General features: G+C 47.3%; 1 protein-coding gene across 3 annotated transcripts in view; it reads right to left on the bottom strand.

The window, feature by feature from the left end:
* SYTL1 (synaptotagmin like 1) overlaps positions 1–23,041 on the bottom strand; it is a 444,266-nt gene that overhangs the window by 115,030 nt on the left and 306,195 nt on the right. For all 3 annotated transcript variants that reach the window (XM_086957276.1, XM_086957275.1, XM_086957274.1), the window contains one exon: positions 3,323–3,410. In XM_086957276.1, coding sequence (XP_086813402.1) covers positions 3,323–3,410 — 88 coding nt within the window. The remainder of the gene's footprint in view (positions 1–3,322; positions 3,411–23,041) is intronic.

Here is a 23,041-nt window from a genome sequence, read left to right as displayed (position 1 = left end):
TGCCTTATTTTTCGACTTTGACCCAGTCTCGCGCAACTAGTTGTCCGCGGTGGCTACTTTGATCTTTTATGGTGCTAGTTTTTACTAGAAACTTTTCAAACACATGACTCTGGATCTACTGGTTGGATTTTTGACATTTTGGTGTCAAATAATTTATTAAGATGTGTTCTATTTTACTAAATTGATCTTATGTTGTGTTTTCACTTTATTACTGTTTGTGTGCTGCATGAATACTTTACAGATTGCCGTTAAGTTAAGCCGAACTGCTTTTTTTGCCAAGCTACCCAGGGTTAAGCAAAGGCTAATTTAGTGACTTTTTGTGGTTCTCCTACAAAGGATTGTGGCTGTTGCTTGATCGGGGCTCACACCCCAGTCAACCAACAACCCAATTTCTCACATTTTCCCAAAATTTCACATAATTATTCAAGAGGAAATTTTGCAAACTTCCTGGAGATGCGTGCAAGAGGAGCTAGCAATACTGCCAGTACCAAATTGGAAGGTGACTTTAGCCTGGAGGAGGTTTAGATAAAAGTGTTATTAGGACCTTCGGGTGGCAAGCTAATCCTGACTTTTGCCTTAACTGGCAGCACAAATAATGGGTTGTCCCGGAGATTCTCTCTAGATCCACTCGAGTGCTTACAAACTTAAATTGATGGTCGCTCCCAATGTTTAGTGTTTGTCCTGATGATGACCTAATGAATTAACAAGGTTGAAACGTTGCTGACGACTTCCTTTGCCAAATTAAGAGGAAGCATATATTGTGTTGGGTTTCTGTCATTTGACAGACTTGTTTTTATGTAAATTTTTCTTTCCTCTTCCATTGTCGTTTGTTTACACTTTAATCTATACCCTTCATTTTTGTATGTCTTGTGTAACTCTGTGAGCACCAGTTGAATACTGTAATATTTGTTATGTTCTATGACTATTTTTCAATGACAAACGTCTTTCAGATAACTATTGTGGGTAGTTTATTTTATCTTCTGTAATCTTTTCCTCTATTAATTGTCCAATTCTAGTTGTATGTCTTGTGCTATGAATATTTTTTTTTGTTTAAAATTATTCCCTGAACCATTGTTGCTATAACACTAAATCATAATAGGGCAAAGATACATGAAACTTTACAATATTTAATCTACTTTAAAAAAAAAAAGTAAAAGCTTTTTTCAAATGACTACGTTTGATAATATGCAATATATTTCTTGTGTTCCTGTACTTGTCACACTATCAAGAGGTGGCTTTTTGAGCACCAGTAGACAAAGAACATATTCCCAAACTGTAATCCTGCGATGGAAAACTGCACTCCAGCCCTTTGGAGAGTCTACTTAATGCATATATACGACATGATGCATCATCAATTAAATTGTTCCGTTTGAATCCATAGATTAACCACGATATTCTAAGAGAACAAAGCATGTTGAAGCAATCATTACATTCTTTAGTGCAGATTTTATTGCATAGTATGCATCACTGAATATTTATAAATGTATACATAATTTTTTTATGTAGGCTCATGCAGTGCTCCCAAGATTCACTGCTGCTGTGCAGTGACATACAAAGAAATTGATAGGAATGTGTGGTTTCTATTTGAAAAGGTATTTGGATGTTACAGATACATTTAAACGCTTATACAATAAATATCTAAATTTGAACCTCGGCTTCTGGTGGAAAATAAACTTATTCCCAATCAAGGGAATGGTACATACGGCTGAGGCATTACCTCCTGTGATAATATGATATCATTGGACACGGAATAGGATTAATAATTCAGTCTATTTTTAGGGCTTGTTCCCCGTTGTACAACTTCAAGGTAGACTGGGTGTGTTCCCAGCGATGGCTGATCGGCGCTGGACAAAATGAATACATTTGGGATTTATTCATGATTCAGGGACCTGGCGAAGACACTTGGCCTCGATGGAGCTCCTGTGACGAGGTATTGGTCCCACCAATAACTGCGGGCATACATACCTCATAGCTGCCAAGTTGGCTCTCGACATTCCTGATATCCTCCGCCTTCCGTGGCGTTTTAGACAACAAGAAGTTGCACTTGAAACTTGCAGGTTTGTTTAACAGCTTAGAAATGCAAAAGTGTTCTTGGCCAAAGTGCCAGGGCTGGATAAAGGTATCGCAACTGAAATGTGTTCACTTGGCATGAACAATACCTGTGCACAAACTTACACCAATACACTATCATAACAGTAGGCCTCATTTATGAAAAGTGTTGCATCGCTGGGGAAAAAAAGTGATGCAACACTTTTCACTGTGCCCTCCTTGCGACACCATGGATGCACCGTATTTACTGTATGGCGCTCCATGTTGCAAGGATTGACCGATGCATCAGGAATCCTGACATATCTGTCGGCACAAAACTCAAACATTGCTGGAGTTGTGTCGGAAGCATGACGCAACTACAGTAATGCATGGGGGAGGTCTATACCTATTGCAATGTGTCACCCTTAAACGCCTGTGATGATGCATGCGTAAGATTTTGACGCAGTGGTGTCCTAGAAGTGGCGCAGTGAAACCTAATAGATTTCACTGCGCCACTTCTACGAGGCTTTCTTTCGGGGGAACAGCCACCCTGCATACATTATACCTGACGTAGGTATAATTTGGTGCATGGGTTTACAAAGTGATGCATCTACCTAGATGCGTCACTTTGTAAATATGGCGTAAAGTGGGGCATTATTTATGTCACCGCTGCGTCATGAAAAGTGGTGCAACTGCAGCTTAAAAGTGCCACAGGGGGCTCATAAATAAGCCCCAGTAAGTTTTCACTTGAACTAACAATAGGAAACAGGAAATTATCAGGTCCGAGCACACAAAATACAAAAGGATAAAAAGCCAGGGTCCGCTATTAGCCATTGTTCAGAACTGTTATGGAACTCTCTCTATCGTGTAGTTTGGTCAATGAGAAAGGAAAATGATAAAAACAGGGCACAACCCCCTAGAATTCTTTGGGTTAAATGTGAACACAAAAAAATCAAACTTCACTGGATTCTAAGGACCTGGATTTGATTTCTCTGTCAAAAGCAGGGACAAGGGGAACCTTGTGGTCTATCTAGTATTAATATAGTTAAACATCCAAGACTGACCATGTGACTCTACTCACACTCGCACACACATACGCCCCCAACCCCCTAAATGAATTACACCATGTCACTTTCAGAACGAGGGATATGATTGTTCTAAATTTAATGAGAATCCATTTATCTACATAAGAAGTGAGATAATTTGAGTGGGCCATGCCAGGAGTCAAACCTGAAAATTACACACACATCTTTGAAGCAGGCTCCCAATCTATCTTATCCAGCTAACTCCTTACCTGGGCTCCAGTTTGTCCGGTGATTGGTCCACTGATTCATCTGCAGTCGCGGATACCTCTGCAGGCCAGGGACCTTTCTCCCGCTCACCTGCAACAGCACAGCACAGAACAGAACACAATAACTGTATTGTCAGAAAAAATATTTGTGGACATAGCCAGTTACTTGCGCACGGCTTTAGGGAGGTGATGCACATTAGAAAAGGGTTACACTAAATTACTTTCAAACACATTTAGTTACATACACCAGGGTACAGATTTGTAGGGAGTTACAAACATAGGCGTGCAGGGCTGCAGAAGTTACATATGCAGATACAGGTATGCAGTGAGATATATATACTCAGTGGTATAGGATTCCAAGAGGGCCCAAACAGAATTAAAGAAAATCTATCCTTACTCCAGGGCTGTGCTGTGTTGACAGCAACCTTTATTCCGAGGGCCTAAGCTCTACCTATTTAGGCGAGTCTTCAACTCTTCCCTTCATTGGAGCTGCTTTGAGGCGTCCTAGTGGAGATGAGGATATTGTTCCATATCCTGGATGCATAGATGGGAAAAGCCAGCAGTTGTTTTTTTTTTCACTCTTCTTAGTCTGCAGTCTAATGGTGTCCAGGCTGCACATGTGCCGAGATCCACCAGAGATGGTGAGCTTGCTGGAATAGCTTTGTAAATGATTCAGCTGCTTTGGACTGGGTGTGGGCCAGGAAGAGGAGCCTATTGAGTTTCATCAGAATGGGAGTAATGTGATCAGATTTCTTCAGGCCCTGGATGAGAGACTACCTGCTGTTTCATTTAGGATGCCCCTAAGGGGTACCAATGTTAATTAAGGAAGACCCTGGAGAAGGGAATTACCACTATCCACATGTGGGAGTAGGAGGGTTTGAAAAGCAGTTCTGAAGTAGTTTGCTGGAAGAAATATTTTCGCTTTCTTTAGATTAGAGATTCAGAAAAGGGGGTGGTGATGAACAGAGTGTCTGAATTAAGCAGACCACTCTTACCCAGACCAAAGATCAGGGCTTGATCCATCACCGTTTTTTAGCTCACTGCACCATCCCAGCTCAGAACCTGGCTACATGCAAATTAGTCTGTTCCTGTCCCAGTGCATTATGGGAAAAGGGCAAACCAAACTACCAAGCCAATTCTTATACTGGGAAGGAAACAAGCTACCGGGGACCGGTTTCTGGCATTTCAGCCGTCGTCGGCACGGCTTGCTTGAATCCTGATGGTGCAATGCGCAAGGGACTCACATCTGAGTATACCCTTCCACGCTTATGGTGGACAAAATGATTCAGAAAAGGGGGTGGTGATGAACAGAGTGTCTGAATTAAGCAGACCACTCTTACCCAGTCCAAAGATCAGGGCTTGATCCATCCCCGTTTTTTAGCTCACTGCACCATCCCAGCTCAGAACCTGGCTACATGCAAATTAGTCTGTTCCTGTCCCAGTGCATGATGGGAACAGGGCAAACCAAACTACCAAGTCAATTCTTATACTGGGAAGGAAACAAGCTACCGGGGACCGGTTTCTGGCATTTCAGCCGTCGTCGGCACGGCTTGCTTGAATCCTGATGGTGCAATGAGCAAGGGACTCACATCTGAGTATACCCTTCCACGCTTATGGTGGACAAAATGATTCAGAAAAGGGGGTGGTGATGAACAGAGTGTCTGAATTAAGCAGACCACTCTTACCCAGTCCAAAGATCAGGGCTTGACCCATCACCGTTTTTTAGCTCACTGCACCATCCGAGCTCAGAATCTGGCTACATGCAAATTAGTCTGTTCCTGTCCCAGTGCATGATGGGAACAGGGCAAACCAAACTACCAAGCCAATTCTTATACTGGGAAGGAAACAAGCTACCGGGGACCGGTTTCTGGCATTTCAGCCGTCGTCGGCCCGGCTTGCTTGAATCCTGATGGTGCAATGAGCAAGGGACTCACATCTGAGTATACCCTTCCACGCTTATGGTGGACAAAATGATTCAGAAAAGGGGGTGGTGATGAACAGAGTGTCTGAATTAAGCCGACCACTCTTACCCAGTCCAAAGATCAGGGCTTGATCCATCACCATTTTTTAGCTCACTGCACCATCCCAGCTCAGAACCTGGCTACATGCAAATTAGTCTGTTCCTGTCCCAGTGCATGATGGGAACAGGGCAAACCAAACTACCAAGCCAATTCTTATACTGGGAAGGAAACAAGCTACCGGGGACCGGTTTCTGGCATTTCAGCCGTCGTCGGCCCGGCTTGCTTGAATCCTGATGGTGCAATGAGCAAGGGACTCACATCTGAGTATACCCTTCCACGCTTATGGTGGACAAAATGATTCAGAAAAGGGGGTGGTGATGAACAGAGTGTCTGAATTAAGCAGACCACTCTTACCTAGTCCAAAGATCAGGGCTTGATCCATCACCGTTTTTTAGCTCACTGCACCATCCCAGCTCAGAACCTGGCTACATGCAAATTAGTCTGTTCCTGTCCCAGTGCATGATGGGAACAGGGCAAACCAAACTACCACGCCAATTCTTATACTGGGAAGGAAACAAGCTACCGGGGACCGGTTTCTGGCATTTCAGCCGTCGTCGGCCCGGCTTGCTTGAATCCTGATGGTGCAATGAGCAAGGGACTCACATCTGAGTATACCCTTCCACGCTTATGGTGGACAAAATGATTCAGAAAAGGGGGTGGTGATGAACAGAGTGTCTGAATTAAGCAGACCACTCTTACCCAGTCCAAAGATCAGGGCTTGATCCATCACCGTTTTTTAGCTCACTGCACCATCCCAGCTCAGAACCTGGCTACATGCAAATTAGTCTGTTCCTGTCCCAGTGCATGATGGGAACAGGGCAAACCAAACTATCAATCCAATTCTTATACTGGGAAGGAAACAAGCTACCGGGGACCGGTTTCTGGCATTTCAGCCGTCGTCGGCCCGGCTTGCTTGAATCCTGATGGTGCACTGAGCAAGGGACTCACATCTGAGTATACCCTTCCACGCTTATGGTGGACAAAATGATTCAGAAAAGACTAATTTGCATATAGCCAGGTTCTGAGCTGGGATGGTGCAGTGAGCTAAAGAACGGTGATGGATCAAGCCCTGATCTTTGGACTGGGTAAGAGTGGTCTGCTTAATTCAGACACTCTGTTCATCACCACCCCCTTTTCTGAATCGTTTTTGGCCACTATAGGTGTGGCAGGGTATACTCAGACATGAGTCCCTTGCTCACTGCACCATCAGGATTCAAGCAAGCCGGGCCGACGACGGCTGAAATGCCAGAAACCGGTCCCCGGAAGCTTGCCTCCTTTCCGGTGAAGAATTGGCTTGGTAGTTTGGTCTGCCCTGTTCCCATGATGCACTGGGCCAGGGACAGACTAATTTGCATATAGCCAGGTTCTGAGCTGGGATGGTGCAGTGAGCTAAATAACGGTGATGGATCAAGCCCTGATCTTTGGACTGGGTAAGAGTGGTCTGCTTAATTCAGACACTCTGTTCATCACCACCCCCTTTTCTGAATCGTTCTTTAGATTAGAGAGCAGGTACCACAGGGCATGGTTTGAGCCAGCCAAGATGGCGGACGCAATCCTTTAACGCTATGTCCACAAGCCCTTCTATCATCTACCATCAGGCCGGTGTCTCCATGGGGGATATCCCTGAAGAGAGCCTTCACTCCCTTTGCACCCTACATCACCCCTGCCAGGCCCCTAAAGCCGTCTCGGGGACTTCCGGGAACAAGAGAATCGCGGACACTGCCGGCACCCAGGAGAGCCATGGGAGGGCCATGTGAAAGGTTGCGAACTGGCGACTACTCCACGGCTGCAGCCATCTGCCTCCTAGCAGAACCCACCTCCACTGCAGCTCCAGCAGGCAACTCGGAGCCTCACCTCACATGCATAGTTTGATCCCAGCGATAATGGGGCCTGACCTCTGCTGACTCCCCCATGTTGTCGCTGCCACCAAAGTGTGTGGGAGAGCTCTACACTGCCAAAAGCTGACCTCCATGGCGCCGGGCAGAGGAGCCAGCACTGGCCCACATATGGAATAAAGTGTGAGGCTGCACCTCTCACGCAGATGCCCTGGCCACAGGTACAGTATAACCCCCACTGGGGGCCCAGTTTAGAGGTGGCGATATTAGTCGGCAGCACCCACCAGCCTGCTTCCTGCAGTTTCCCTAGTCTGCACCATAATAGAGGCCAAGGAAGGTGCTGCCACTGCTGAGGGGTCGAGGGGACGTTGGGACCCACCAGCTGTCCCTTACTGGCCATTGGCTCTACCCAGCTACCCCTCGAAATGTCCATGTGGGGGCCAGGCACCTGTAAATTTGTGCCAACACTGACTCACACAGGGAAAATGTGCTGATGACGGGGGCATCTGGTCGGATGCACTGACCACGGAAGCCGCCAAGCTCCCCAACAGGCCCCATGTTAGAGGCGAGAGTGACGGACCGCAACAGTTTATTCCCCTGCAGATCCCCAATTTAGTGCCATAATCTAGGTACGCGGGAGGTCCAGCTGATGCTTTGGGAGCCGGGAGGGCCCTCATCTCCATCCTTTATCTCTTCTCCTGATCATCCTGAGACCTCACCCAGTTTCTCCACCTCCAGACATTCACCACGGTGACCCGGGGGTCCCTGACGGCCCCAAACTCCACCAGCTCCTGCACCCCATCAGATGACCAAGGTGCAAAAAACAGTCTTGAAGGGCCTGTAATCCAGTGGACTATTGGCAGCTGGCCATCGGCACCTACACTGAGGTGCGGGCATCAACCCGCGCCTTCTCTTGTCTCCTCTTCCTCATCACCCCCCTTCCTCAGCACCACGATTGGGACGTATGGGAAGCTACAGCTGCACACAGAGGGATAAGGAATATCACCTCATCGCTGCATCCATTAACATCTGTGCACAGGTGCCATAGCTGAGGCACGTGCTGCAACTTAACAAGCTACTTAAACCTCAATTACTGCTCCAGATCTATCTTGCCGACGACCACTGCGCCCTTACATCCCATTTAGAAATGCCACACTGCCGCCTTGAACTTGGAACCCGGTGGCCAAACCCCATATCTTACCTCTACCCATCAGCACCTACACTGAGTTGCCCACAACTCACTTGCCACGCAACGGAACCCTGAACACCATCTGAAGTCTAGTCCTGCTAAGTCCCGGCTCCTCCCCACCCAACGTGTGTGGACATAGCCCTTCTGCGCTGGCATCAGCATCAACACCGACATCTCCCCTTCACCTCATGCAGCTTGGGCCATCCAGAGACTTCTCCAAGTGCCATCATTCCAAACCTGGAACTTCCAGAGACCATAGGAAGACTGCCATCCGCCTCCTCTGCCTTCCACAAACCCACCCACTATGGTTCTAGACACCGCACTGCCATCAAGACACACATCCCTCTCTACCTCGGATGAACTCGACAGGGTGCTAGCGGCCATAGGGCACTCGTGATTTACCATGGAATCCAGATTTGGATCCCTGACCACAGAACTTAGCTTTTTACGCGACAACCATCGCAAGCTTGTGGTCAAGGTCTCGGAAGGCGAGAAAACCCTAGCCGCCCAACAACCTCTCCCGACAGATAAACAATCAGTTATCGGGACCTGCAGAACAGTGTCGGGCATCTTGAGAGCAGGGTGGATGACCTAGAGGGTTGCTCCCACAGGAGCAACATCTGCGTTCTAGGTTCTTTCGGAGGGGTGGCGCTTCTGGCCTGTCTAGGGACTTGGTTTAAAACCTTCACCCCAACATCAGGCCTCACTCCTTTCTATTCTTTGAAATGTGCGCACCAAGTCCTAGCCAGTTTCCCACCACCGGGATCCCCTCCCCGCCTCCTACTGGCAAAACCCTTGCAGTATAAAGACTGTGATGCCATCTTAGAAGCAGCCAGGCAGGCAGGTCCCCTCTTGGTGGAAAACAAGACCATCATGCTGTTTCCCAACTACATTCGAGAGGTCCAATGTCAACTCTTCTCTGCCTTCCTGGAAGTCAATCGTTGCCTCCGTCAACCAAGGGTGCAGTAGACACTGCTGCTCCCAGCCCACCTCAAGACAATATCCAATGGCGCTACTCTCTTCTTCACCGACCCTAAAGACGCCTGGGACTGGGCCAACCAGCATCAAGAAACTCCAGCAGTGGATCGAGTCAAGCCAGCACTGAGACTCCCTAAGCTGCACAGGAGTAGACGGGGTAAACATCTCTCAAGGCTGCTGGCCTGCATACCCTCGACCAACTCCCCTCTAATCTGGTGCAAATAATTGCAGATCGCCAGCATGCTCTACAGGCTGCTAACTTGGGCCCTACTACCACAGCCACAGATGATAAGAGGGGCCCACATGTCTCCTCATGGGATGACACTCTGCAATCTGAAGATTCTCGCATTGGATCGCAGACTCTCCCACTGGTAATACCATAAATGACAGATACTCTTATTTGAACCTTATACACTCTTAACTGTGCAACAGAATGTTGTGTCCCGGAGATTTGCACTAGCTAGAAGCACGGTCCCACACACGCTCTTGAAGGGATTTCCCTTCACCTACCCACCCTACTTGAGCCCCCCTGATGCGCCCCCTACCCCTTTCTCTCCATGTGAGGTGTTCATCCTGGTGCTTATCCTGTGCAATGCCCTGGCAGGGGTTGTCGAGCTCACTGCGACCCCCCACCAATACCAGCGTACTTCACCATTGGACTCACTAAGGGCAACACAACTGTACCACTCCATCCCAAGACTAAGTCCCACCTCTATGATACACTAGGTAACATCAAACATGCCTTGTTTTGGCGTATCACCAGTTGTCGTAGGCCCCCAGCATTGGGATTTCAGGATTCCCCAGTTAACACAGCTACTCATATCTCTCCTCACACTCAATTTTTCTTCGCCCTGGTGGGGAGACCTATGATGGTTCTTTAGGCTTGGACTGGGCGATGAGATTGTGCGACACTGCTGTAGGGCAGCTCACTTCTAGCACAACACTCACCTTACCCGCACTTCGACATGGCACCATCAACTCACATTAGTTTCCTTTAACTTTTTTAGTATGCGCACTGGCCATCAGCGATACATGGTCTACTCCGATATAAAACAGCAGCAATCATTTTCATACAAGAAACTCATGTCACAATGAGTGAGTGATTGCGCAGACACTAAAGACGCCACCTCATTTGTGCCACCACTTATTCGGCATAATCAACAATGTTATGGGTGTGCCTGGGTTTTCCTTTCCAGGACACCAGTGTAGCCGTTGACAGAGAAGGTCGCTACGTCCTCAACAAGGGCCGTGTTGGCGACCGGCTCTTACTTCTCAGGAGCATCTAAGCATTAAATGCCGAACAATGTGTCTTCTGGGACACCTTTCCACCCTACTTGCTCACAAAACTGCACTACCATGGGTCTTAGGCGGAGATTACGATTTCATGCTTGACTTGCCACTAGATAGGTCTCACCCTCCTTTGCCCTGTTCCCCCTGCACACACAAGCGGACTGCTTACAGAACTAGACACGCACTGGTCTCTCACAGATGCGTGGCCTTCCCAAAACCCCAGATCCCGGCTCTACTCCTTTCACTCCATACCACTCGTTTACACATACGACTTGACTGCTTCCTATGCTCTACCCTGTTGGTACTCAGAGATTAACACTCAGATTACTTGGGGCGGATAGTTTCTGCCCATGATGCTTAAGTCATGGATCTCACCTGGGCATCCCCGCTCCCCCAACCCCCATGTGGAAGCTACCACAAGATTGTTTAGAAGACCCGGTGTTCTGGGAAGAGCAGAGGGAACACATCCAATACTACTTTTCTGACAACCACAATACAGCCTTCTCCAGAGCGATAGAGGTGGATGCTTTTAAAGTAGTAATGAGGACAGCCTTTTTCTAGCAAATAGCATGAGTCCGTAGAACCCTTGAAAGGGACATAGGGGCACCCGAGCAATGCCTCGCTGCCTGAGTAAAGCAGCAGGCACCGACCCTGTACTCACTAGGCACCTCATGGAAGCAAAAACCTCTTATGCTGCCCACCTAGAAAATCTAAGGTGTTATGATTTCAAGGCCCATGTGGCCAAAGTTCATAGAGAGGGCGACAAGTCCGGCAGGCTCCTGGCTTAGTTAATCTGGCAAGAGTCAGTGACACGCCCCCTCACCGAAGTGGTCGACCTGGTATGCAACACTGTCCACACACAAGCTGAAGTAGTGCAGGCCTTACAAGATTACAAATCCTTTGTCTACAGGGCACCCCCAGCTACAACGGCAGACCATTCCAACATATTCCTAACCGGTATTTCCCTTCCGCGCATCTCTGCCTCCACAAGAGCGACCCTAGGTGCAGTGATCACTTCAACTGACATAGCGCAGGCGATCCATGACCTTGCAAAGAACAAGACCTTGGGTCTGGACGGTCTGCCTTGGGAATACATAGCACCTTATTGCCGCTACTAGCACCCCACCTTGCAGAGATGTACAAAGCGACACTGGCACTGGAGAACTCCCAAACATGCTCCAAGAGTTACTCTTGATCTCCCTCTCTAAGCCGGACATGAACACTAGACTGCTGACATCTTACAGGACCATAGTCATCCTCGGAGTTGATTACAAAATACTGGGCAAAATCTTAGCTGACAGATATGCCCAGATCCTACAAGAATTGTTGCATACGGACCAGAACGGCATTCTTTTGGGCCGTAGCACATCACAGAATATCCACTGCCTATTCGACATACAGGACCAGGTGAGGAGGTGGTTCCCACAGGTGGCCTGCCTTATTCTACACCTGGAAAAGGCTTTTTATTCTCTCACATGGCACTAATCGTTCACAGTGCTCGCCAGCATGGGTATCGGGCCCACATTTGTAGACTACACCAGACTATAATCCTCCGGCCCAACTTCCCGGATCTGCCTCGGGCGCCTCGTCTCAGCCTCCTTGCCAGTTGGCTGTGGCATGAGATATGAGGTACTGGGTTTTTCAGAACCGGTACTAATCCGGTAACCCAGCGGTGTCCGGGCAACACCCAAAGACCCCGGATTCCCCTGTCTTGGCAAACAGAGACACGGGATACTTCTTGATGACGTCAAAGACCAAAGTTTATTGGTTGCAACCAGGGACAGAGATCTACGAAGTACACACGGGTAGTTCGTCAGAGACTGCGCACTTAGATAAACGGAGCTCGGTCTTTTATGCCAAAAATCATGCCTCAGGCAGCATTACAATTTACATTTGGTGCATACAAACTGACCAATAGCAACATACCATTTCAAAAGTAGCAAATGACGACAGTCAAAGACAATCCCATTTTCCGTTGTCCAGCCCACCAAAAACGATCGCACACATGCTTGGTTTCCTGTACGATCAGGCCGGACAAACCCATCATAAACCCTTCAACCCAGATCGATGATCAAGTCGTAAAGGAAAGGCAGAAACAGATGGAAAGGAGATAAAGGAGTGGGAACGGTGTACCATAAACTCGGACACGTCCTCTCCTTTGATCTTTATCAGGCCAGCTGCTGAATAAGGAACTGGCTCAGCGGGATTCGCCCCAGGCGAGGAGTCAGTTCGGCCAGGTCAACCAGAAGTCAGCTAAGGCGTACGTGTCTCAAGAACTTTCCCGGCTGCAGTCATCGGGCCTATGTTAGGGTAACCACACAAAATGGCTGCCGCATACAAAATGGAACCCAAAGGTTCAGACTAAATCCTCGAATACAGAGTGTTCTCCTATATCGGTTCATACGAAAACACTCAGACACGTTACACTCGCCATTTGCGGTCTGTTGAGACCAAAATTGTCCATTTCCGATGATCTTTATAAATCGGGTTCGGAACTATCGAACCCAATTCGGGACCACGGAACCACAGACCCTCCTTTTGCCCTATCATAGGCAATAAACCCAGACCCATTTTAATCTGAATCCGGATCTATATTCATCAGGTCATCGATATGCTGCTGTAGCATCATCCTATTACTATGCATCTCTCTCCGGACAGGTTTCCGTACACACAAAGTAGCACAAAGGCCACAAATAGCCGGAGCACACTGTACACAGAACATGAACAGGATGGCTAAGACCATCCCAATGACCATCAAAATCTTCCAACCCCAAGTGGATATCAATCCCCATAACCATCCCATTAGAGACCAATCTCCTTTGTCCAGATGGACAGAATCGGAGATTTTGTGCAATTTGGAAATGGCCTGGAAGACCGATGGAGCGTTGTCTGGAATAAAAACACAGCAGCTTGATTGAATCAATCTACATACTCCACCTCGATCTGCTAGAATAACGTCTAGGGCAACTCTATTCTGAAGTGTCATAAGCAATGTTTCCTCTAATTTTTTTCCTCTGTGTGCGGCAGTGGAGGGTCTCTGTGCGCTGCAACCATGGCTATGTGCGCCAGGAACCAAACCGCGCGTGTCTGCGACGCTAAATGGCACTCCAAATTTTTTCTTTAAAAAGTAAAAAGATAGTGCATTTTCACACATACAGCGCCACAATAAGGGTCTTAAGGGCAGTTTGCAATATTGGATAAGCACGCCATGACATGAACTGGTTACACTGGCAAGTACACTTCAAGTTTAGAAAAGCACAAGACTTCAATGGTGGTACCATCATTAGATTTCAATAAATATTCTTAACTGGCAGCATGCCCTCCGTCTTGTTACTCTCCCCTCTCCCCTATAACAACTATCTCCTCTCATCCCACCTCACCAGTATGCACTCTCACCACTCTCCCCATCACTCTCCCCTCCCTTCTCTTTCTCCCCTCACTCTCCCTCACTTTCCCCTCCCCCTCTACCCTCCCTCTCACCAATCTCCCCTCTCACAACTCTACTCTCTCCTGTCTCCTCTCTCTCTCCCCCCTCTCTCTCCCCTCCACCATCTCCCACCACACTCTTCTTTCTCTCTCCTCTACCCTCTCTCCTCTCACACCACACTCTCCTCCCTTTCTCCCCTCTTTCCTCACTCTCCCTTCTTTCCCCTCCCCTCTCCCCTCCCCTCAAGGTACACACGATTGTCAATGAGCACTAACACAGCATCATTTATACCATTTCGGCATTAGTCAACACCACTAGTTTTTCCCTGTTGCTCTCATCTTCATCTGCCCCATGGTTACTCCTTTCCAGGTCTATCTCCATTGCTCTGCCTTCCACCTCTCATGCCTCTCTCCCAAACTCATCTTCTCCCTTTCTATGCTCAACTCTCTCCCTTTCTATAATCTCAGACTCCCTCTCCTGCTTCTCTCTCTTGGGCTCCCTGTCCGTTCTTCTCGCCCCTGATACACTCTGTCTCCCTCTCCATGCTTCTGTCCCCTGCTGCACTCTCAGGCTCCCTGTCCGTGCATCTCACCCTTGCTTCACTCTTGGGCTCCCTCTCCGTGCTTCCCTTCCTTGCTGCACTCTCTGTGCTTCTCTCCCCCGCTGCACTCTCGTGCTCTCTAGAGATGTGGCCTAACGACCAGAGCTGCCATCTAAGCCCCGTAAATACAAAACATGTTGCATTCCAAATGCTATAGGTGTCACATTCGCGAAAGTTATAACTATTGGCATTGTAAATGACAAAGCTATCCATTTAGCTATTTTAAAAACCAACACATAAATAAAATATTTGTCATTTACATGACCAATAGCTCCAACTTTTCTAATGCGAGACCTATTGCATTTCCAATGCTTGTTGTGCCTTTCTGTCCTGTGTCCAACTCGTTTTTGGTGCCCTTCTGCCCCACGCGTTTTTTGTGCCTTTTTGTCCAGTGCCCCACTCGTTTTTTTGTACCTTTATGCCCTGTATCTCACTCGTTTTTTGTGCCCTTCTGTCCTGTGTCTCACTCGTTTTTTGTGCCTTCCTGACCTGTGCCTCACTCGTTTTTTGGGCGCCTCACTCGTTTTTTGTGCCTTTCTGACCTGTGCATCACTCGTTTTTTGGGCGCCTCACTCGTTTTTTGTGCCTTTCTGACCTGTGCATCATTCGTTTTTTGTGCCCATTAAACATGTAGAATTGTGATGGAAGCCTGCCTAGAACAGAGGGACCTTTAAATAGCAAAAAAGGATAGAAAAGCCTGCATCCCAAAAGACAACCCTAACGCCGTGGATTTGATTCTGAAGTGACTTTAAAGAGGTAGTTCTTTGTTGCGGTTTACGATTCCTCGCCTGCCCGCTTTTATGCCAAGCGCCGATGGCTCCGTACCAACTAGTAGATCATAGTCATAAACTCTTGGAGATCCCATTCATAACTCTACAGTACATGGAAACAGGATAGGATTAAGACAAACAAGCACTGGCAAATCCAATATGTTGCGCCTATGCATGAACTATAGACTTGCCAATGTGTTTAGCCTTGTTGTACACGAGTACTGCTGTTCAGAATGGCTAAAAGTTGAGGTGGAGTAGAGTAGCCCTAACAAAGCCGTCCGGAGTTAGCCCAAGACAAAATGAAACCTGCCCAGCTGCCGTTAACCAATGAAGAAAATAGAAGTGAGATTGCCAAAGATGCCAACCAGTGGTAAACACTGTTCCCTCTAGGCCTAGTATAGTACACTCACTGTGCGCCAATTCTCCAGCTCCCACACTGCCATAATCCCGCCTCCCGCCCCCCGCCTCCCGCTCCCCGCCTCCCGCCTCCCGCTCCTTACCTGTAACTCCTCTCGCCCGCACCGCCGCCACCACTGGAAAAGTGCTGCATGTCATGTTCGCGCCCGCTCGCTTTTTAAAAGCGGCGGGCGGCGCGAATCTCTTGCGACGGGCCCTGTGTGCGCGCTCCACGCTAGGTGGTGCGCGCTGACGTCAGGGAAGGTGCGCGCGCGCGCGGCCTAGAGGGAACAGTGGTCATAAGTCTATCCGACTGGAGCTCAGCAGTCAATTTACCAAGGGCACCGGCAGTCTCAACTATGGTGGACTCAACCACTCTCGTAAGCTGACGAATATTCCTGCTGTTAGCCATAGGGCCCCAAAACGGCAGAAAACCCATAACGAAATCTCCCAATTCTTGTCCTGCAGTGTCTTCTTGACTAAAGACACCTCTAGCAACTCTCGTCTTGTGGTAATCTGCCGCAGCTGTAAAAGTGGGAGGTAACAGAAAGGAAACAAAACATGTGCCTGAGAAGTCGGGGGGCAACCATGTATACGCTTTGTCATAGCAAACAAAGTAGGTACCCTTAGCAGCTAAGAACGCTGGGGAAGACTGAGACGGAAACACATAAGTCTCAGCGCAAACACTCTTCCCTAACTGAGCCTTCGGATTCTTACCGTTGCCCTGCAGACAATAGTAGCCTTTATGGGGCACTATCCAGATCGGTAGAGGACTTTTCGCTCGCTGGTTAATACTCAGACTAACTCCATATCCAGTGACGTTCCAACCACTATATGGTTGCCTCTCATCTTTCGGAATAGTCTCGACTGCATTAGTCCCTTTAATCATGCCGACTATGCCTCTAGCTAGAGGACTATTCTTTGGATTGTCTTTCGGTGAACGTAGGGGGTGGACACTGTGGGCATAGATGAACATGGTTCTGTAAGCTCGAATCGAACCATTTAGACTGAAGGGCAAAACTAAATAAGGAATACCTTTATCTGTTGTATGAGGCATCAAACCACAAATCCAGCAGTTCGTTGTATTAATCACTAACTGATGCTGGTGCAAAAGCTGTATGAAAGAATTATTAGAAAATTCCAAACGTCTGACTACCTCATATTCGGGCAAAGGATGAAAAGAATGAGAAGAAATAGTAGGTGAAGGTGTAGGTTGCACAGTGGAATTAGACGTCATTTTAAAAACAAATGCTGCATAACCAGCTATGAATATTACGAAACTCAATAGCAAAAACAAACATGGTATCAAAAAGCATTTCTTCGACATTATCTTGCATATACGTTTTCTAAAAGTCAGTGTCTGTACAGGTCTCTCCAACTCAAAGAAATCCATCCTAAACTAAATGTGCTGCCCGCGGTGGTTGGTTGATTCTGCTTGAGAGTGCCTCTGCTGCACCCAGGAAAGCTGCCTCGGGCCAACAGAACCCTCGACCTAGTGTCTCAGGCTTACACTCCCAAGACTGGTAGCAACCGCGACCCTAGCAGCAAGAACCGGATGGCAGTTCAAGAAAAACAAAAATGAGTAGATCCTTGGTGGAGAGTTAACCTGCAAACAGTAAAAAAAAAATCAACTTTATTAACACTTTTATTTGTCCATAATTCTCGATCTCAGATTATATCGATCTCTTCCGGATTGTTCTTGATCAGTAAACAAAAGGTGAGGCTCTGTAGTGTCCGATCGCTCTGCAGGAGGTATTGATGCTTGTAAAATTCGATCGCTCTCCTTTTCTGAACTAGTTCCAATCAAACGGGCATCGCTGAACGGCAAAAATTGTTGTACTGCTTCTGTCTCAGAGTCCGCAAGACCTTCCTGGACCCACTTGTCATAGGGCAAAGGCAAAGGTGCCTTTTTGGTGTGCGAGCCGTGGATCCAGTTGCATTTTCCACGCACTCGCACCGCAGATCTTGAAGACAAAAGGACCTGATAGGGCCCAGTCCAGCGGGGTTGCTCGTTCTTCGTACGCTGGAAGTTCCGGACAAAGACCCATGTACCAGGTTCAAGGGAGTGACCAGGATCCTCTGTAGCTTGAGGAAGACTATTGTGTACCTGTTGGCGTAAAACACTCATTTTAGTTGTCAATTCACGCAAATAGTCAAGTTAAACAGGGTATTCGAGGTCACTAAACCTCGTCGGTCTTAGTATGCCCCAAATATTCGCCGGGCGACCAAACACAACCTCGTATGGACTCAAACCCATTCTTGAATGCACAGTCATTCGGGTGGACAAAAGTGCTAATGGCAAGGCATCTGGCCATTGCAAACCAGTGCTTTCTTGAATTTTGGCCAACTTCAACTTAAGGGTGCCATTCTAGCACTCGACTAAACCAGCTGATTGGGGATGATTTGCAGCGTGGAATTTCTGCCTAATCCCGAGACCCTCACACACTCTCTTCATAACTTGACCCACAAATTCACTTCCGTTATCACTCCAGATGATTCTCGGCATTCCGAATCTCGGGAAAAACTCTTTTATCAAAACCTTCGCTGTGGACAAAGCAGTATTGTCCTTAAGAGGGTAAGCTTCTACCCATCTAGAAAAAGAGCAAACAACCACTAACACATACTTCAAGTTGTTGCATCTTTCCATATGGATAAAATCTAGCTGCAGAGCCTCGAACGGATACGTAGGAGGAGCAAAATGACCAGCTGGTGTTGGAGTTCCCTTACCAGGATTATGCATCAAACACACCATACAGTTCTTAACTAAATTCTCTGCACATCTGGGGATCCCTACATTCTGCCAAACCGGAGCCAACAACTTGCAAATCCCTTTCACACTAATGTAAGCCATTCCATGTGCCATTGTAACAACTGGAAGCACATACGCGTTAGGCAACAACCATCTCTGATGTTCGGACAAATCAGTCCAACAACCATTCGAGTCCAATCTACCCTTACTCTCTCTCCATTCATCCAACTCTCTCTCTGTAGCCTCACTCTGAATGACTTTCACGCTCTCAATGGTGTCTTCGCACATACTCTTCTCTGGAACCCATCTCGCCGGACCCACAACATACATTCGACTCATCACGTTCCTAGCAGTTTCTTTCGCAACTTCCTCCGCAAACGCATTACCATGGCCAACGTCATCCGTAACCTTTTTATGGGCACTGCATTTCACGATCGCTATTTGCAAAGGTAACGTAAGAGATTCAAGGAGTTCATTCACCAGTTGTCCATGCTGGATCTTCGTCCCATGCGATGTCAAAAACTCACGTTCACGCCACAATCGTCCAAAGGAATGAGCCACACCAAACGCATACTGACTATCCGTGTACACATTCACTCGTTTCCCTTTCGCCAACACACATGCTCTCGTAAGTGCAATCAATTCAGCCGCTTGTGCGGAATTATGTGGGATACGTGCAGCTTCAACGACCGTATGCAAAGTCGTCACAGCATATGCTGCAGTTGTATCGCCATTCGGTAATTTGAAACATGAACCATCAACCCACAAAGCATCATCACAATCAGAAAGAGGAGTATCCCTCAAGTCTATTCTCCCTTTTGTCTCTTCTTCGGTTCTTAGAAAACAATTGTGTTGCTCTTCACTATCATCATCTGTCTCAAGCGAAATCGGCAATAATGTAGCCGGATTCAAAGTATTGCACCTCTTGATGTGCACATGGCTCGCTAACAACGTAAGTTCATACCCTGACAACCGAGCACTAGTTAAGTGCTGTGTCTTCGTACGATTCAACAAGGTATCCACTGCATGTGGAACCATAACCACTAACGTATTGTCCATAACCAAACCCGCAGATTGTCGAATCGAAACAGCCGCTGCCGCTGTAGCTCTCAAGCAACTCGGCAACGCTCTAGCTACAGGATCTAAAGTCGACGAAAAGTAAGCACATGGGCGTTGCTTCCCGCCAAACTGCTGAGTCAAAACTGATAATGCACATCCCTCTCTCTCGTGGACATACAATGTGAAAGGCTTACTGTAGTCGGGAGTACCCAACACAGGAGCCGAACACAACGCATTGCGTAATTCAGAGAAACTCTTTTGGCATTCATCAGTCCAAGGAATCGGATTTGGAGTATCCTTAACCGTAAGAGCTAGCAAAGGCTTCGCTAGAAGAGAAAAAATTGGGATCCACTGTCTACAGTACGACGTAATGCCCAAAAACGCTCGTACTTCTCTCTGTGTCGTAGGGACACTCATTCTCGCGATAGTCTGAATTCTTTCTGGGGTCAATTTCCTTCCCTCCTTCGATAAGAGGTGACCTAGGTAGGTAACTTCTTGGCGACAGAATTGTAATTTCGAAAGAGAAACTTTATGATGGCAACCAGACAAATGAGACAACAAGGACACAGTGGCATCCTTACATATGTCTTCGGTATCAGCAGCAACCAACAAATCGTCAACATACTGAATAAGGGCTGCACCTTCAGGAAAAGCTAACAAGTCAAGTTGCGTCTTCAAAGCTTGACTGTAAATTGATGGACTCTCGCAATAGCCTTGAGGAGCGCGCTTAAAGCGGAAGTTTCGTCCTCCTAAAGAGAATCCAAAGATATCTCTACTCTCTATGGCAATCGGAATGCTGAAGAAAGCATTCTTCAAGTCGATCACCGAAAACCAAGTGGCAGAAGCTGGAATCAATGTCAATAATGCAGTAATGTCGGGTACAACAGGGAATTGCGGAACAACAATTTTGTTCACTTCACGAAGGTCGATAACGAACCTATATACAGGAGGCTGTGAAGAATCAATTCTCTTCAGGACTGGCAAAACAGGACTATTGCACACATTACCTCGTGTCTCTTCAATAACGCCCTTGTCAATCAGATCATAAATGATCGCCAAAAGCGCTCGTTCACCATCACTTGAAATACGATATTGTGGAATGCGCGGTAACTGAGCATTCGCCTTCAATGTCACAACATAAGGGGGAATGTCTAACAGTCCCACATCATTTGGACCCGTAGCCCACAATGAATCTGGTAGCGAAGACAATTCAGGTGGGAGACAATCTTTCGAGATATATATTGGAGAGATCACATTCTCACCCAAAGTAAGATGTACTCCTGACGGAGAACAGTACAAAGTTGCATACAATCTCTTCAACAAGTCCAAACCTAGCAAGTTCTCATTACAACCTGTAGTCAAAAGAAGGGGTGCTTCAAACCTACGAGGACCATCAGAAAGAGGCAATGGAACGGAAATCGGATTCGTAACGGGGGCGCCAGAAAAACCTATAGAAACATTATTAAAGCCAGACAAAGGTGCGCCAGGGAGTTTAGAATGCATAATAGAACTCTTCGTAGCACCAGTGTCTAGCAGAAAAGGCTCTGACACACCTGATGCAATCACTTCCACGTAGGGTCCACTCTGATCTACCGGAACTGAAACAACTCCCTCTCTTTGTCTATGGCTGTCCTAACAATCATTACCTTGCTTTTCATCGCCTTCAACATAGTAATCATCCACATAGTACTGTGTAGACCTACCAGACGAATTTTGCTGTTGGTCAAAACTGTTCATTGAATTCTGCGGAGGCAAAGGGCGTGCGTTCTGTCCGCGACCTCTACCTCTAGGCGCTTGTTGAGCACCTCTACCCCTAACACCAGGAGCACTATTTGCACGTTGCAACAGAACCGAACAACTGTTTTTGTAATGACCCTCTTCTCTACAATATGCACACTGATTAGGCCCATACTGAATACGCTGTTGAGGAGTCTCGTCTCTTTGCGAGTTCCTCGAATATTGTGGTGATTGTTGATAATCACGCTGATTATTAACGCGGGGTGGATAAGCTTGTTATTGAAGAACTTTAGTCTTCAATTCCTTAGTCTTCTTATCCGCTTTCTCTAACTCATCCTTACGCCTATTCTCGTAATACTGAGCCGTAGCAAGAATCTGCGCCGAAGTAGAAACAGACCAAGCACTCTCGGAATCCTTCAACTTGGTACACAACTCAGGAAGAAGATTGTGCACAAATTTATCAACGAATAATCTCTGGCCACCCTCGGTAGCCATATCCTGACCACTATGATCAACAAAGGTCTCTTCAAAACGCGAGAAAAAGTCCGAAACAGACTCATCTTTCTTCTGCTTACACGCAGACAATTTGTCCCAATTAACACGGACTTCAGGCATCAAAGTCTTCATGAAAGTAATAATTCTACCAGGAAGTTCAGTAATAAGATTTTCAGGCTTAGCACCTCTAACTTGTCTATCATTTGCCGCAACAAGATTCACCCACGAATCACCCAATTCATTATCATGATCTGTATGTCGAATGACATTCCAGATGGGCTGTGGAACAACATTCCCAAATAGCATGTCTATATCCGCCAAATTCATAACGCACGAACTCACAGTTTGCGTAAGTTCCTTATAATAACCCGCCGGATTCTTCCGCGGATCTGGTAAAGTCTGCTTAAGCGCTAGAACTTCTGCACGCTTCCATGGAACATGAACCCACACTCGCTGAAAGTGCGCTAAAACAGGTGGATTAGCATTTGGATCAGCAGGTCTCCATACTGGAGGAACCTCTCGCATTGGATATTGACGCGCATGTCTCCTAACTGACGAATCTGGCTCAAACAGCCGTTCAGTAGGGACATTGCTTCGAAGCGACAGTAACGTCGACACCGCTTTCTCGATGTCATGTAGACTCACAATCGTTCCTTTAGCAAACTCGGAACGCAATCGGGACAATTCTTCAGGAGCTTTACCCACTTCGTCCGTCTATTGTTCATGGAGAAACGCACACATAAGCTCAAAAACATAACGCTGCTTTGGTGCTTCCCATTGCCGGAAAACATCCATAATACCCTCTAGATCGTACTGGGACTTATACGTCACCCATCTACGTGCCATATGATCCAAAACCACTCGCTCATCTGTATCGGGCAATTGGCTACGCAGCTGTCTACGCTCATTCACAGGAGACATACCCAATTGTCCCAACCAAGGAGTCAGGAAACCAGAAAAAGCAGCGGTCATCCGCTGTCTAGGAGAAGGAGTAGTCGGAAGGACAAGAGGAGACGAAACAGTAATAGAAGAATTCATAGTCGGAACAGGCATAGAGGCCGTAGTAGCAGGAAGAGACAAAGTTGGCGGCCCCTGAGAAGACTGCGCCAAAGGGACAGTAGCCAACGAAGGAGCTGGCTGTGGAGGAATTACAGGAGGCAAAGCAACCGGCACTT

The sequence above is a fragment of the Lissotriton vulgaris genome, chromosome 2_1 (genome assembly GCF_964263255.1).
Source record: "Lissotriton vulgaris chromosome 2_1, aLisVul1.2, whole genome shotgun sequence".
NCBI classification, from domain to species: domain Eukaryota; kingdom Metazoa; phylum Chordata; class Amphibia; order Caudata; family Salamandridae; genus Lissotriton; species Lissotriton vulgaris.
The sequence above is the reverse complement of the archived record's forward strand: the minus strand, read 5'-3'. Positions and strand labels throughout refer to the sequence as shown.